Source organism: Trichechus manatus, unplaced genomic scaffold, assembly GCF_000243295.1.
Source record: "Trichechus manatus latirostris isolate Lorelei unplaced genomic scaffold, TriManLat1.0 scaffold00076, whole genome shotgun sequence".
Lineage (NCBI taxonomy): Eukaryota > Metazoa > Chordata > Mammalia > Sirenia > Trichechidae > Trichechus > Trichechus manatus.
Window position 1 is genome coordinate 9685587 of NW_004444012.1, and position 16601 is coordinate 9702187.

The window sequence follows — 16601 nt, forward strand, 5'->3', positions numbered from 1 at the left end:
AGAACAAAATAGTTTCTCATTTAACAGTTACTACAAATGTTGCCCTATGACAATGGTTAACAATCTCACAACACATCAACAATATCCGTACTCAATCTTGTGTTCCCTATCACCTGTTTTCAACCTTTTTTGATAGTAAATCATAAGGATACTTACCATTTACTTCTACTGGAAAAAAATAATAGATGTTGAGGCAAACCTCTAGACCTTTTATCTCATGTAACTACATTGAGATAATGTGTGTTACTCTTTATAGAATAATATTTATGCAGTGGGTCTTACAAAAAGCATCTGAGCTATGAAAGCAAAGTTCTCTTTTCAGATCAGTACAACTCAGAATTTATTTATAAAATTTTTACCATGCCTTTCTAAAAAAGTAAAATAAAATTGAACTGTATGTACAGTAAAACCAAAACCAAACCTGTTGCCACTGAGTCAATTCCAACTCACAGCGACCCTATAGGACAGAGTAGAACTGCCCGATACGGTTTCCAAGGAACACCTGGTGGATTCAAACTACCGACCTTTTGGTTAGCAGCCATAGCTCTTAACCACCAGGGCTGTATGCACACTAGGATGCTTTATTTCATAATTTGCTTTTTTATTCAAAATGATGGTTATGTTATGTCCTGTTTTTCTCTGCTTATCCAACTTGAAGTAGCAATAATTAAATTTGTCTTTGAGAGAATAAGCCCCGTAAGTATTTTCTAGGAGTTATCTTTAAACATTACATGTAAAAAGTATCATTGTTATAAAATATCGTTCCCTAAACCTTTTGTGTAAAAGTTAGGACATTTAAAACTTGTGCTTCTCATTAATATAGTCTCTTTCAGGTTATTTGTAGGCAGATTGTAAAGTCCAGGGTGAATTTGTGAGAAGTGTCAGTGTTAACTTATGAAGTTTTTAATTTGTGTCTTAATGTTGCATTTAGCTAGATGTAACTCATTTGCTAATGTCACGTGGCTCTTTTTTTTTTTTAACGAAATATTGCAGAAGAAAGTTGAGTCCCCATGGGAACTTTGACCGAGAGGCTTTTAGAAAAAATACAAAACCCATCTCGAGACCTGGTTTCTTTTGGTGTACTTACTGCTCCCTTTCTAGACTCGAAGTTCCGCTTGCTTTCTAGACTCCAAGTTCCCCAAGGGCAGATTGTTTTTGTATCTTTCAACAAATGTATCTGACAGCGCTGGGCTCTAGGGCTACCAGGAAAACAAAACAGAAGCAGGCGCCACCTTCAGGTTGCTTAGAGTCTCACAAGAGAGAAAGAAGCATTGCTCAGTCATTTCCCTACAGTTGTGCTATAGGCTGTGAAGGGAGGGCAAGGATACTGGGCGAGTATGACCATGGACCGTATCCTAGCCTGGCGGGAGGAAGAGTTCACGTGAGACCTGGAGCATGTGTTGGGGAAAAGGAGATCAGGAGACGGAAAGTGAAGGGATGCGTGTTGAGTAGTCATGGTTGAGGAACCAGCATGCACAGAAGTACTGAGACAGGAAGCTCAGAGTGACTAGGATATAATTAGTTGGGGAGAGAGTAGTGCAAATAAAGCTGCAGAGGTAGACACTGTTTTGACCCTTTGAGGATGGAAAGTCAGTTTAGTGTATCACAACAAGCATTAAAAATAACACTGAGATTGAATTGATTAGAAAATATCACGTGTGTCATAAAATAAGTATTGTTTTGTGAAACTTATGTTTCATATATATACGTGTATATACATGTATGTATACTGGGTTATGAGGTAGGGTTTGTCTTACTGTAGGTTGGGGTTTTAAAAAAAAAAGTTTTAAAGCAACTAACAGGGTCACATTGGACTGTACCCTGAGGGTAATGAGAAGCCTTTGAAGGATTTTAAACTGGAAGAGATGTTCCATTTGCCTTTGCTCTGCACACCCAGGCCGCCGTGAGGAGGGTAGCCTGGAGTGGGGCACCAGGTAGGAGGCAGATGTGGGAGTCCAGCTGAGACATGGTGGAGAGTATCGTTCCAGTAGAGTGGAAGCTCCAGGAGGGCAAGGATGTGTGTTCACTATGGTATCCATGGCACTTAGGACAGTACCTGGCATGCAGCATGCACTGCATCAATACTGGGTGAATAGTGACTGACTTGGACCGGTATGGTCATCCTGAAGCTGACAGAAAGTGGAATACACTGGTGATGTAGAACTCAGAGGATCTGATGATTGATTGTTGGGGTGAGGAAGAGGAGGGGTCGGGGATGGATGCCTGCCTCTGGCATGAGATGGGGAACTCAGCAGGAGGATCAGGTTTAGGGGTGAAGATCGTGAGTTCTGTCTAGGATGTGTGGAGTTTCAAGTGTCTGTGAGATGTTATCCAAGTGGAAACATCCAATCGGGAGTTGAATATAATGCTTGCCTGACACACAGTAGGCGCTTAATAAGTCTTTGTTGCATAAGCAAATACCACTTGGCATGTCCACATTGGAAAGTTTTCTAACCTGGTTACTGTGGGATTACCACCTATAAGGGACACTGTCAGTTTGAGGGTTCTTGCTCCAGTCCCTCTGCTATAATACTTAAATCCCTTCTTTAAGGAGTAGAAGTGTGCATTAGTTAGAAAGTATATTAGAAGGGAGCTAAGGAAGAACAAATGGAGAAGAAGAATCTTTTTTTTTCTTCTTTTTAACTTTTATGTAGCTTTATTTTGGATGGATTGAAAACTGATTTTATTTTGTACATTTCTATAACATTGTGGGCATTTTTATAACTCAATATTTTTATCTACAATTATAATTAATTTGCTGGAAATTTGGGGGGAAACTTGCTGCATTTGGTGCCAGTCATGCCAATAGTACATGCTTGTTGAAACAGTTCCAACAGTACAGAAGTACCTCCCTCTCCCCCAAACATAGACACACACAAAGTGACTCACTTTCTTACTCCTGAAAAGCAACCAGTGTCCACTGTTTGAATCGTGGCCCTCTGCTGACAGTTTTGATATGAAAGAAGAAAAGGATGTTAATCTCAAATGTCGGTTAATTACAACACTTTTGTCAGCAAATCTTGTCCTTTGTACTTCCCCAGTATCTCGCAGGTCCTCCTACCTCTCTCTGGCCCTGCTCCTCCGTACCTTGTCCAGGCCACCATCCACTCTGATGAGACTCTGCTGCGGTTCCTTCTGACTCCTCTCTGCCCTTCTACCCTGGCCCTTCTGGTCTGTTCTTCATCTGTCAGCTGGAGTGCCCTTTTAAAACTCTCAGTGGGTTGGATTACTCCCCTGCTTAAAACTATATGGTGGCTTCCCACTGCCTTTAAGTAAAATCCATGTGCTGGACTCTGCTTTGTAAACCTTGGAATGATCTGGTTTCTGCTTACCTCTAACCCCACCTCATTCCAGTCTGCCCCTTGCCTGTTAAGCTCCAGTCACACTGGTCCTCTATTACTTCTTTATCTAAGTGAAGCTTTTGTTGCCAGCTTCAGGGCCTTAGCTATTCCATCTGGCCTCTGCCCAGAAAACTGCACCCCTTTTCCTCCCCCAGAGTGTCTAGTCTCGGCCTAAATCCCATCGCCTCCGAGAAGCCTCCCCAGATCACTCTATTGCAGATAGATTTCCCATTCTCTTGATTCACTTCCTTCTTAGCACTTACCATTAGATGTGATTATTTGTTTCTTTCCTTGTTTATTGCCTGTCCCTCTCATTTGGTTCTAAATTCCATGTGGTCAAGGTTCATGCGTCTTTTCTTCACGGCTGTCTCCCCAGGGCTTGTACGTCACAGGCGTTGCTACTAGTGTGACCAGCCATCCTGTTTGCCTGGAACTGAGGGCTTTCCCAGAATGCAGGACTTTCAGTTTTAATATCACGACAGTCGTGGGCAAAGTGAATGGTTGGTCACCCTGGCTAATGGTAACGAGTTACGTTATTTATGTTCATGGAACGAGTAAGTGAAAGAGAGCTCAGTGTGCTAATTGGGTATAAAGTCTCTGGTATTTATGCATATCAACTTCTTTCACCTTTTCTGGGGTGCATAATCCGTATCCCACTTTCATGTGATCATGGGAGGTTTGATTAAAGAGATGAGATGTAATTTATTTTAAATAGGAAGCAAAAAAGTTGTTTTATTACAGGTTGATCCTGACATAACAAAGAAGTACACCATTTGTAAATGGTGGAGTGGGGAGAATTACATCTTAAAGTTTGTGAGTCTTCACACATTGATGGATTAGAATTCTTACATTACCCAGCATAATTCTCTTTTAAACATCAGGTGGTCTAATTGAATGTGCAGTGTTAATGAAACTGCTCTGGAAGCCAGATGCATCGTCTCTACCCCGCCATACCTGTAGTATGTGGGCAATGACGTTACTTTAAGCAGGTCTTTAGTTCAGCTTAAACTTGACATACCGTGCTGGCACCCCACACTGCCATTCCCCTTGAGCCGTGTCGAGGTAAGTAGGGAGGGTTTTCACCAGATGAGATGAAATGCAGGGGCGCTGGTGAGAGGGGACCACTGGACACATAGAAAATGTTGGCTTAGCCAGTGCGGTGCAGTAAGGCAGGCTGGCAGGAGAGAGCTTCGGTCAGACCTACCCCTGTACATGAATCCGTCTTAGATGGGCTTTCTTGAGTACAAGACGTTGGGTAGATCAGCCCCTGCAACTAACACATCTGATGGTCTCTTCATGGGTGCAGTGTTGGAAAGAGCTTTTGGTTGCACATTGGTCTCTTCACTTATACTTACAAGCCCTCAATATGGTGTAAAGGACTTAATCATAAAGAGCAGCTTTGCCATGAATTCCCCCAGTAAATTTCTGTACAGTTCCCAAGGTGTTTAAAGGGGTATCCTTCATACTGTTAAGAAAGTCTCTGCTGACTCCATACTATTGTCAATTCCGACTCATAGTGACCCTGTAGGACAGAGTAGAACTGCCCCATAGAGTTTCCAAGGAGCAGCTGGTGGATTTGAACTGCTGATCTTTTGGTTAGCAGCCCAGCTCTTGACCACTACTGCACCGGCACCGGGGCTCCAGTATTGTTATTCTGTAGCAGTAGTTAAGGGCAGGTGGAGAGGAGGGACTGTGCTTATCAGATGCAGTTGTTTGTTGCAGGAGAGCAATTTGTTAGGTTTTTGTAGTGGAACCTTTTAACAAGAAGACTATACTAACATCTTAACGCTTTTGTTACAGTAACTTTTAACAGGCAAGTACTGCATGTAATAGTTAATGTTTCAGGGACACTAATTTGATTGATAGCCTATCCAAATCCCTGTTATCGTGGATTGGTATTAAAACAAGCGCTTTACTGTGTTTGTGAATCTTGAGAGGTCAGGGAAGAGATTACTTGCCAGAAGTCTTTCTAAACTTTATAAATTTGCATTTTTGTGGGGCGAAAAGGTAATAGTAAAGAAATAAAAGGCCATAAACAAATTCCCATACCACCTAGCAAACCCCATCCTACAGATTTACCCAGGTGAAATATAAACTATGTTTACTCAGAAATCTGCATGTGAATGTGTCATTTTCCAAGACTGGAAAAAGCTCACTTGTCTTTCTTCTGGTAAATGGATAACGAACTGTGGTACAGCCGTACAACAGCATACTATGTAGCAGTGAAAAGAGATAAACTGCTGATGTACGCATGAATTATGCTCAGTGAGAGAAGCCACACTCTAAAGGCTACATACTGTAGGATTCCACTTATATAACATTCTATGACAGGCAAAACTGTAAGGACAGAAAACAGCTCTGTGACTGCCAGGGGCTGGGGGAGAGGTATGAGGAGCATAAGGGAATTTGGGGGGGATGATGGAACTGTTCTGTATCTTGATGGTGGTAGTGGTTAAAAAACTCTTTTTGTCAAAATCATAGAACTGTATGTTAAAAAGGGTAAATTTACTGTATATAAATTATAGCTCAATTTTTTTAAATGGTCATAACACTCAAATATTGCAGTAATTTGTGTTTGGTCTGTAGGAGTTACCGTTTTGGTATGAAAGAGTAGAATGTTCTTGCGATCATTAGCCTTTCCAGGAAGTTGGTGTGCTAGCTCTCTCTAATGAAATGAGAAGAGTAGCGTTTCATGACTGCTTATGAAGAGAGAGAGTGTCAGCTGTTAATCTGAGAAGGTCATTTTCTTATTCTGGCCAAGGAAGGTATACTCCTAAAATAGAAAGAGATTAGAAGAAGAAAACAGACACTTTGTAGCAGTCTATTGTTTTAAAATCTGTTTTGACACTTGACCTGTAATTGCATAGCACCCTCTTCATCAAGGAATAATACTACTAGTGTCTATTAGTTGTATTTTCTCTTTTTTTTTTGGCAGACAGACACAATGTTTTAGACTATTAAACTGTGACAGAATTGGGAGCCAGGAATCTAACTGCCCAGGTTGAATCCTGGCTCTGCCTTGTACTAGCTATGTTACCTTCGGTGAGTTACTTAACTTCCCTGTGCCTCGATTTCTCTGTCTTTAAATAGGGATGATAACAATACCTACCTTATAAGCTTGTGGTGCAGATTAAATGTCAGGTGCTTAGCAAAGTACCTGGCATCTAGTAAGTACAGTGTAATTATGGACTGCTATTGTTATTAGCAGAGAGCAAGAAACAGAGCCAAGTGGACTTGGAGAGAAGGAAGCGGGGAGGAGACTATGAGGGAGCGAATCCTAGTTGTAGTCATGCCTCCTTGCTTAATGGAGGCCCCCCCACCCCACACCGCCATCTCACTTAAGTAACCAGGACAGGGCAGAGGTGGTGCATGGGAGTACGGAAGTTGTCAAATTAGGATTCTGATGTAGTGGCCAGCACACCTACTGCTTGTTGTCACACCCTGGATTAAACACTGGAAATATCCGAATCTTTTTTCCTAGTCTAAGTGTTCAAAATATAAAGGAACCTTGGAAAGTGGTAGTTTGTCAGTGAAGTCAGCTTACTCAGAACAGCCTGCAAATGCTCATTTTTCCATGAATACCCTAAGAAGGATGCTCAGAGTATTAGTAGCTGTACCAGTTAGAATAGTGGTTCTCATCAGTCCCTGAGAATCAGTACTCTTGTAGTTTAGAGAAGAAATGGTGACAGATTGGGGGTAACCTCCAGTTCAGTTTGCCAGTCACTTTTCCACTTCAGATGTATGTTTCCCGTTAAGAGGGAGGGGGCAGATTTAGAAAGCATTTCTTTAGCAGTTAGGAATACTGACAGTCAGCTTGTTCACATGAGAAAAGTTCCAATGATGATGCCCTTGGGTTGAGAGCACAAAGGTGTAGAAGAGATCTAGGTAGAGTGAGTATTTTATTATTCTTGGATATTCTTTCTCTGTTGAACGAAGCTCATGTGACTGTTTCTACCCTGTTAGGAGCTCTTGTCCCTGGCAAAACGGAAGCGCAGTGACTCCGAGGAGAAGGAGCCACCTGTGAGTCAGCCTGCAGCCTCCTCAGACTCTGAGACGTCTGACAGTGATGATGAGGTGAGTAGAGATGGGCTCAGCCTGTGGGATGGACAGGGATTTGAGGGTGTCCAAGGTGGTGACTCCGGAAGGTTTCTTTCCTCAAACTGAGACCTATAGCTAAGAACTCGTTAGAGAAAGAAAACCGTCTAAGGAAAGCTCTTGAATTGTCATGTTCATTCTACATTGTTCCTTCAGTTACCTAGTGGGCGCCTCTGCGCAACATTTCGGGCCAGTTTTTAATCTCTTGTTTTCAGCCCTATTGCTGAAGAAGGTGTACAACTCATTAGACATCATTTTTTTTAAAGTCATTCTTTAATCCCACTTTTATGTTAGAAAAGAAATTCTATCAAGAACGCCACATTCTTTAATGAGACAGGAGGCTTTCCATGTGAGGATTGATTCGTCATCCTTCAGAGTGATAGTGTTAGCTTTCAAGAGACAAAATCTGACTCAGTGTCTAAACAAAGGTGACATTCCTAAACGTCTCACCAACAAAGCAAGGCCCTAAAAGATCCAGAACCTTCACGGAAGAAAGGGCTAAGGGGAAAGGTGTTTGAAACACTTCTGCATGTTTCTCATTTGATTCAGAATACTTTTTTCCTCGTTCTAGCTTCCTAGAGAGAGACTGGATAGCACCTTTCTCTCTAATTCTTACTCTGTAGTCTTAGAAAATATTTTTAAAGACTGTACTTATTTTTTTTTTAAATCCCACTAAGTAAAAAAATGTTTATTATAGTGAAATTTAATTAACGGCTACAAGAGTATTTACCAGTGCCCCACATATGCAGTGTGGAGTGATTGCATTTTGATTGGCTGTAGTGGTGGTCTGTTAATCTCGAATCATTTAATAGACCTAAAATTGCTTTCCACAGCAAGAGCTAGTGAATATGTCGGTTTTATTCTTTTGTTTTGTTTCTTTTTAATGGAAGAACTTTAATTTCTCTCAAATTGGTAAAATAATACAATCTGTTGGAAAAGCAGTGGGGTACATGAAGTAATTTGCTTTTTTTTTATTTTTTATAATCACAGACAATAAAAGAAAATCTTAGAAGAATTCCCTCTCCACTATTCCCACATCAGCTACTTTTATTTTTCATGTTTTAGAAGTCAGCTACTGTTGTTTTTCCCCAGCGCTCTATAAAGTTTGAGTTGTGTTGTCTCTGGAATATGCTATAAGATGTTTATGGTCTAAGCAGTTTCTTAAGCAGTAAGTATCCTTTGAAGTATTCCGTTCACCACGTTCTTATTGTTTGGTCAGAGTCCTAAATATGCAGTTATTCTAGGGCATTCCTTTCATCCTCAGTAGCTGCTTCTACCAGGAGGGTAAAGTCAGCTCTCCAGCGTTAGAGGAGCCTGAAACTTGTGCTAGAGTGGATCCAGCATCCATAAAACCTTTCTAGCTTAGGGTTCCCTTGGTCACTTTTTAAGGCAGCTTCTTAAGCAAGTCAAAACTCCCCACTTTAGGAAGCCTCCCCAACTATCTGTACGCTTAATGGAGAAAAAGCTGACCCTGCCCAGTGGAGAATGAGACTTGGAGTGACTTCCCCTTACAAGGTTCCTAACTTCTTCTGCTGCCTCCAGGCCCTAGCCCACATACCTGCAGGCTTGTTACAGCTCTCCTCCAGTCTTCCCCCATCCCTCTCCTCTGGGAATAAAAACCAGACCAGCTGCCATTGAATTGATTCCGACTCATGGCGATCCCATGTGTGTCAGAGTAGAACTGTGTACCATACGGTTTTCAGTGGCAAAATTTTTGGAAGTAAATTGCCAGGCCTTTCTTTCGAGGCACCTCCAGGTAGACTGGAACCTCCAACCTTTTGGTTAGCAGCTGAGTGCATTAACTGTTTGCACCACCCAGGGACTCCCCTCTGAGAATGAATGCCAGTCTCTGTCCCATGGCCGTTCGGAAAGGTGCCTGTTCTTTGGTCTGCATCATCACTCTCTGGCCCAGGTTACTAGCTTAACACAGCACCTCAAAGTTAGAGCAAATATCTCGTTATTTTGGACAGTTAAGAAAATGACTGTTACAATCTCCTTTAAAAAATATCCTGTCAACCACTAGAGCATTTAGTGGTGTTACTGTGAACTCAGATCTATGGCTGCCATAGAGACATTTCAGGATGGGTAGGGAACTTCTGAGAGACCCTGACCCATTACCTGTTGCAGGTGAGTCGAGTCTGACTTATAGCAACCCTATAGGACAGAGTAGAACTGCCCCATAGAGTTTCCAAGGCTATAAATCTCTATGGAAGCAGACTGCCATGTGGAGCGCCTGGTTCAAACCGATGACTTTTTGATTAGCAGCCAAGTACTTAACCACTGCATTGCCAGGGCTCCTTGAGAGACCCTTGGGATATAAAATTTCAGAGAGGCTCTTGTTTTTCTTTTCACTCGTAATGAATATTTGTACATCTCACCATGTGTAAAAACCACATACTGAAGTAATTTGCTGTCTTCTCATTTCTGCTGTGGCTTTTGTATCTTTATTATCTACAAAGCAGCCTTTCAGTAGTTGGTTGGTAAAGCGGCCATTCTCAGGCAGATGGAGCCTGCTTGTACCAGAGGCTGCTCTGGCGTTTTTTCAACTATGCCTCCCAAGCCTTCTCGCTTCCCTCCTCCTCTTAAGTGTGTTGTCATTAGTGAGCCAGCAATACAGGTGGGAAGAAGTATGTTGACCCCTGAGATTTGCTAGAACAGGAAATTGGTCAAGAGCAACTGAGTTAAAAGATTAATGGGTGATTTATTATAAGGAGAGATGTGTGCATTGATTTTGGAGCAACACAGTATCTAGCTAATTGATATCTTGGGGAATAATGGAGAGAAGTTATCCAGGCTTCTTATCCAGAAAAAAGTGGATGCACTGGACATTAAGTATAAGATCCAGTTAGGGAGAAAATAAGTAAACATTTCATGTATACTGTCTTTGCAGGGGGAAAAAGAAGTATAATGGAAGAGTATATTGTGTGTTGCTGTTGTTTTTAATGTGCTTTCGGTGAAAGTTTACAGAGCAAATTAATTTCTCATTCAAAAATTTATGCACAGATTGTTTCATGACATTGGTTGGCATCTCTGCAATGTGTCAGCACTCTCGCCATTTCTACCCCAGGTTCCCCGTTTCCGTTTTTACAGTTTTCCTGTCCCTTCCTGCCTTCTCGTCTTTGCTTTTTGGCAAGTGTTGCCCATTTGGTCTCGTATACTTGATTGATGTAAGAAACAAATTTCTCACGTGTGTTATTGTTTGTTTTATAGGCCTGTCTAATCTTTGGCTGAAAGGTGATCTTCAGGAGTACTTCACTTCTGAGTTAGAAGGGTATCCGGGGGGCCATAGCCTAGGGGTTCCTCCAGTCTCTGTCAGACCAGTAAGTCTGGTCTTTTTTGTGAATTTGAATTTTGTTCTACATTTTTCTCTTACTCTGTCTGGGACCCTCTGTTGTGATCTCCGTCAGAGCGGACAGTGGTGCTGCGGACAGTGGTGGTGGCCAGGCACCATCTAGTTCTTCTGCGCTCCGGCTGGTGGAAGCCGTGGTTCCCTAGCCCCTCAGTCCTCTGGACAAATACTTTCCTTGTGTCTTTGGTTTTCTTCATTCTCCTTTCCTCCTGACTGGACAGGACCAATAGATGTATCTTAGATGGCCATTCACAAGCTTTTAAGGCCCCAGATGCTACTCACCAAGGTAGGTTGTAGAACATTTTCTTTATGAACTATGTTACGCCAGTTGACGTAGGTGTACAGTGAGACCATGGTCCCCAGCCCTCAGCCCCAGCAGCTTGGTCCCTCAAGGTGTTTGGATGTGTCTAGGAAGCTTGTATGACTGTGCCCCTTTTGTATTGTATTATATATGTGAATATACATGCTGTATGTACAAACATCCACGGCCTGATCTATGTATGTACATGAATATACTCCTATATGCCCTCCTTCCCCTGTTCAGCATACGTGTCTGCCTACAAGTTATTATTTGTTTTAACTGTTGTTGTAGAGTTGTATATGGTGTAGTATTTACTATGGTTGCCTTTTTTTTATTTCCGTTGTGTTCGTCTGTCTACCTTTGCCTTGGTCAAGTTATGCTGACTTCCCCTATATTGTGTATTGTCTTTCCTTTCACCCAAGTTAATACTTGTCTACTATCTAGTTAGTGATTTCCCCTCCCCAGCCCTTCCTTCCCCTCGTAACCATCAAAGATTGTTTCTTTCTTTGTGGAAACCTTTTCTTGAGTTTTTATAATAGTAGTCTCATGAAAATTTGCCCTTTTGTGATTGACTTATTTCACTCAGCGTAATGACCTCCAGACTCATCCATGTTGTGAGATATTTCACAGATTCATCATTGTTCTTTATCATTACGTACTATTGCATTGTGCTTATGTACTGTAATTTGTTTATCCATTTATCTGTTGATGGGCGCTTACGTTGTTTCCATCTTTTTGCTATTGTGAATAATGCTGCAGTGAACATAGGTGTGCAGATGTCTATTTGTGTGACAGCTCTTATTTCTCTAGGATATATTCCTAGGAGTGGGATTGCTGGATTGTATGGTATTTCTATTTCTAGCTTTGTAAGGAGGCACCATATCATTTTCCACAGTGGTTGTACCATTTTACATTTCCACCAGCAGAGCCTAAGAGTTCAGATCTCCCCGCAACCTTGCCAGCATTTACTGTTTTCTGAATTTTTGATCCGTGCCATTCTTGCAGGGGTAAGATGGCATCTCTTCGTGGTTTTGATTTGCAATTCCCTAATGGCTAATGATCATGAGCATCTTTTCATGTATTTGTTGGCCACGTGACTGTCCTCTTTGGTGTAATGTCTGTTCATGTCCGTTGCCCATTTTGTGATAGCGTTGCTTGTCTTTTTATTGTTGAGTTGTCAACATTTTCTGTATATTTTAGAGATTAAACCTTTATTAGATATGTCATTGCCAAAGATTTTTTCCCCAGTCTGTAGGTTTTGTTTTCACTCTCTTGGAAAAATCTTTTTATTAGCATAAGTATTTAGTTTTTAGGAGGTCCCAGTTATCTAGTTTATCTTCTGGAGTGTGTGCATTTTTAGTTATGCTTGGTATTCTGTTTTTGCCATAAATTAGGGCCCCTAGCATTGTCCCTATGTTTTCTTTCATGAACTTTATACTTATAGGTTTTACATTTAGGTCTTTGATCCATTTTGAGTTCATTTTTGTGTATGGTGTGAGGTATGGATCCTGTTTCATTTTTCTGCAAATGAATATCCAGTTTTGCCAGCACCATTTGTTGACGAGACTATTTCTTCCCCATTTAATGGGCTTCTACCCTTTGTCAAAGATCAGGTGTCCATAGGTGGATGGATTTATTTCTAGGTTCTCATTTATGTTCCATTGGTCTGTGTATCTGTTGTTGTACCAGTACCAGGCTGTTTTGACTATCATAGCTGCATAGTAAGTTCTGAGATCGGGAAGTTTGAGACCTCCTACTTTGTTCTTCTTTTTCAGTAATGTTTTACTTATCCGGGACCTCTTTCCTTTCCATATAAAGTCGATGATTAGTTTTTCCATCTCATTAAAGAATTGTTGAAATTTGGATTGGGATTGAATTTTATCTATAGATTGCTGTGGGTAATACTGACATTTTCACAATGTTAAGTCTTCCTATCCATGAGCATGGTATGTTTTTCCATTTATGAAGTTCTCTTTTGGTTTCTTGCAGTAATGTATTTTTAGTTTTCTTTGTATAAGTCTTTTACATCCCTAGGTAGGTTTATTCCTAAGTATTTTATCTTCTGAGGGACTGTTGTAAATGATGTTGTTTTCCTGGTTTCCTTTTCAGAGTTCTCTTGGTTAATGTAGAGGAATCCAACTGATTTTTGTATGCTGATCTTGTACCCTGCCACTTTGCTGAATCCTTCTATTAGTTCCAGTAGCTTTCTTGTGGATTCTGTGGGATTTTCTATACATAGGATCATATCATCTGAGAATAGGGAAGTTTTAGTTCTTCCTTACCAATCTGAGTACCCTTTATTTCCCTCTCCCGTCTGACTGCTCTAGCTAGGATTTCCAGTACACTCTTGAATAAGAGGACACCTTGGTGGCATAGTGGTTAAGTGCTACAGCTGCTAACTGAAAGATCGGCAGTTCAAATCCACCAGGTGCTCCTTGGAAACCATGTGGGGCAGTTCTACTCTGTCCTGTAGGGTCGCTCTGAGTTGAAATCAACTCAACAGCAGCGGGTTTGGTTTTTTGGTTTTAGCTGAATAAGAGTAGGTGATAAAGTGCATCCTTGTCTGGTTCCCTTTCTCACGGGGAATGCTTTCAGTCTCTCCATTGAGAATAATGTTGGCTCTTGGTTTTGTATATATGTCCTTAATTATGTTGACAAATTTCCCTTCTATTCCTATTTTGCAGGGAGTTTTTATCAGGAATGGGTGTTACCAAAACCAAACCAAACCCATTGCCTTCAAGTCAATTCTGATTCATAGTGATCCTATAGGACAGAGTAGAACTGCCCCATAGAGTTTCCAAGGAGCACGTGGTGGATTCGAACTGCCGACCTTTTGGTTAGCAGCCGTCACTCTTAACCAGTATACCACTAGGGTTTCCGGAATGGGTGTTGAACTTTATCAGATGCCTTTTCTGAATCAATTGAGATGATCATGTGATTCTATTCCTTTGTTTTATTTATGTTGTGGATTGCGATGATTTATTTCTTAACGTTGAATCATGCTTGCATACCTGGTGTGAATCCCACTTGGTCATGATATATTATTTTCTTTGATATGGTGTTGAATTCAGTTGGCTAGAATTTTGTTGAGAACTGTTACGTCAATGTTCATGAGGGATCAAAACCAAAAAACCAAACCCGTTGCTGTTGAGTCGATTCCAACTCATAGTGACCCTGTAGGACGGGGTAGAACTGCTCTATAGGATTTCCAAGGACTGGCTGGCGGATTCAAACTGCTGACCTTTTTGGTTAGCAGCTGAATTGCTTAATCACTGAGCTACCAGGGCTCCTCATGAGGGATATTGGTCTATAATTTTCTTTTTTTGTGATGTCTTTGTCTGGCTTTGTTATCAGGGTTATGCTGGCTTCATAGAATGAAATTGGGAGTATTCCTTTCCTTTCTGTGTTCTGGAATAGTTTGAGGCAGTATTGGTGTCAACTCTTCAATGAATGTTTGGTAGAATTGTTCAGTGAAACCGTCTGGGCCAGGGCTTTTTTTGGGGGGTAGTTTTTTTATGACCTCTTCAATTTCTTCTTTTGTTAGGGTCTGTTCCAATTTTCTGTCTTAATTTGTGTTAGTTAAGGTGCATAGAGTGTTTCTGGGAATTTGTGCATTTCCTCTAGGTTTTCAAATTTGTTGGAGTATAATTTTTCATAGTATTCTTTTTTTTTTTTTCCTTCAGTTTGTCCTGTTGTGATGTTGCACGTCTCGTTTTTTATTTGGATTATTTGCATCTTCTCCTTTTTTCTTTTGTCAGTTTGTCCAGTGGTTTGTCGATTTTATTGATCCTCTCAAAGAACCAGCTTCTAGTCTTGTTGATTATTTCAGTTTTTCTGTTTCATTTATTTCTGCTCTAATCTTTATTATTTCCTTTCTTCTGGCAGCTGTGGGCTTCTTTTGCTACTCTTTTTCTGTTTGTTCAAATTGTAGGGTTAAGGTATTGGTTTGGGACCTTTCTTTTTTGATGCGTATGTTTATTGCTATAAATTGGTCTCTGAGCACTGCTTTTGCTGTGTCCTAAAGGTTTTGGTATGTTGTATTTTCAGTCTCATTTGATTCTAGGAATTTTTTAATTTCATTTTTAATTTCTTCTGTCACCCAGTGGTTTTTAAGCATGGCGTTCAGTTTCCAAGTATTTAAATTTTTTCCTTGTTCTTCCTGTAATTGATTTCTAATTTTATAGCATTGAGATATGAGAAGATGCTTTGTATTATTTTGATATTTTTGAATTTATTGAAGCTTGCTTTGTGGCCTAGGATGTAGTCTATTCTAGAGAATGATCCTTGTGCGTTGGAGAAGAGTATGTACTGCGCTGCTGTTGGATAGAGTGCTTTGTATATGTCTGTGAGGTCAAGTTGGTTGATTGCGTTATTTAGATCTTCTGTATTTTTGTTGAGTTTCTTTCTGGTTAAGGAAACTGGTGTGTTAAAGTCTTCTGCTATTATTGTAGAACTATTTATCCTTTCATTTCTTTTTAGGGTTTGTTTTATGTATTTTGGACCTCTGTCGTTGAGTGTGTAGATGTTTATTATGGTTATGTCCTCTTGGTGGACTGATCCCTTAATCATTGTATAATATCCTTCCTTGTCTCTTATGATGGAGTTTGATTTAAAGTCTATTTTATCAGAGATTAATATTGCCACTCCTGCTCTTTTTTGGTTCCTGTTTGCTTGATATATTTTTTTACATCCTTTGATTTTTAACTTCTCTGTCTTTGTATCTAAGATGTGTCTCTTATAGATAACATATTGATGAGTCATGTTTTTTTTATCCATTCCAGCACTCTCTGTCTCTTTACTGGTGCATTTAACTAGTTTATATTCAGTGTGATAGATAAAAATTTACTGCTGCCATTTTGTTGTGCTTTTTTTTTTTTGAGTGTGGTGTTGACAGTTTCTTTGTTCCGCTTTATTTTCTGTGCTGAGTTCTTTTTGTTTGTGGGTTATCTTTTTATTTTCTTCATTTTTGTTAATTTTGTGTTTACTGAATCTTTATTTTCTTCTTTATTTTGGTGGGCAGATTTGTTAATTTTCTTTGTGGTTACTGTGACTTTTACCTTTTTCATCCTGTGTTTAAAACAGTCTGTTATTTTTAGGTACTGCCTTGACTTCTCTGTAACTACACTGCTCCGTCCTCCTTTTTGTTTTGAAGTTCACATCGATTTCAAATTGACATGTCTGGAACCCTGTTTTCAGTTCTGTTGCTTTATTTTACTTTCGAGATTTCTCTATCTGAGTTGGCATCTTGGTGATGCTGTCATGTGGCTTGCTCAGGTTGTTGTCTGCTGGTGCTGGTTCTCTATTTAAAGCACTCCCTTTAATATTTCTTGTAAGGATGGTCTGGTTTTTACAAATTCCCTTAATTTCTGTTTATCTCCGAATGTCCTATTTTCACCATCGTATTCGAAAGACAGTTTTTCTTGGTTGGTAATTCTTTTCTTTCAGAGTTTTAGAAAAAGGAGTTTCCCGTTGCCTTCTTGCCTACATGGTCTCATTCAGGAGAGAAGGTAAAAAA

The 16601-nt window shown here is 40.3% G+C and overlaps 1 protein-coding gene across 3 annotated transcripts in view; it reads left to right on the forward strand.

Moving 5' to 3' along the window:
* The window catches only part of RTF1 (RTF1 homolog, Paf1/RNA polymerase II complex component), a 63042-nt gene that overhangs the window by 6074 nt on the left and 40367 nt on the right, over positions 1–16601 (forward strand). The window contains exons 2-3 of one of the 3 annotated variants that reach the window (XM_023735141.1): positions 6277–6383; positions 7305–7415. In XM_023735141.1, the coding sequence (XP_023590909.1) occupies positions 6372–6383; positions 7305–7415 (123 nt within the window). In that variant the 5' untranslated portion in view covers positions 6277–6371. Of the gene's footprint in view, positions 1–6276; positions 6384–7304; positions 7416–8137; positions 8605–16601 lie in introns of those variants that run through there. The other 2 variants (XM_004380649.2, XM_023735142.1) reach the window with 2 other exon arrangements.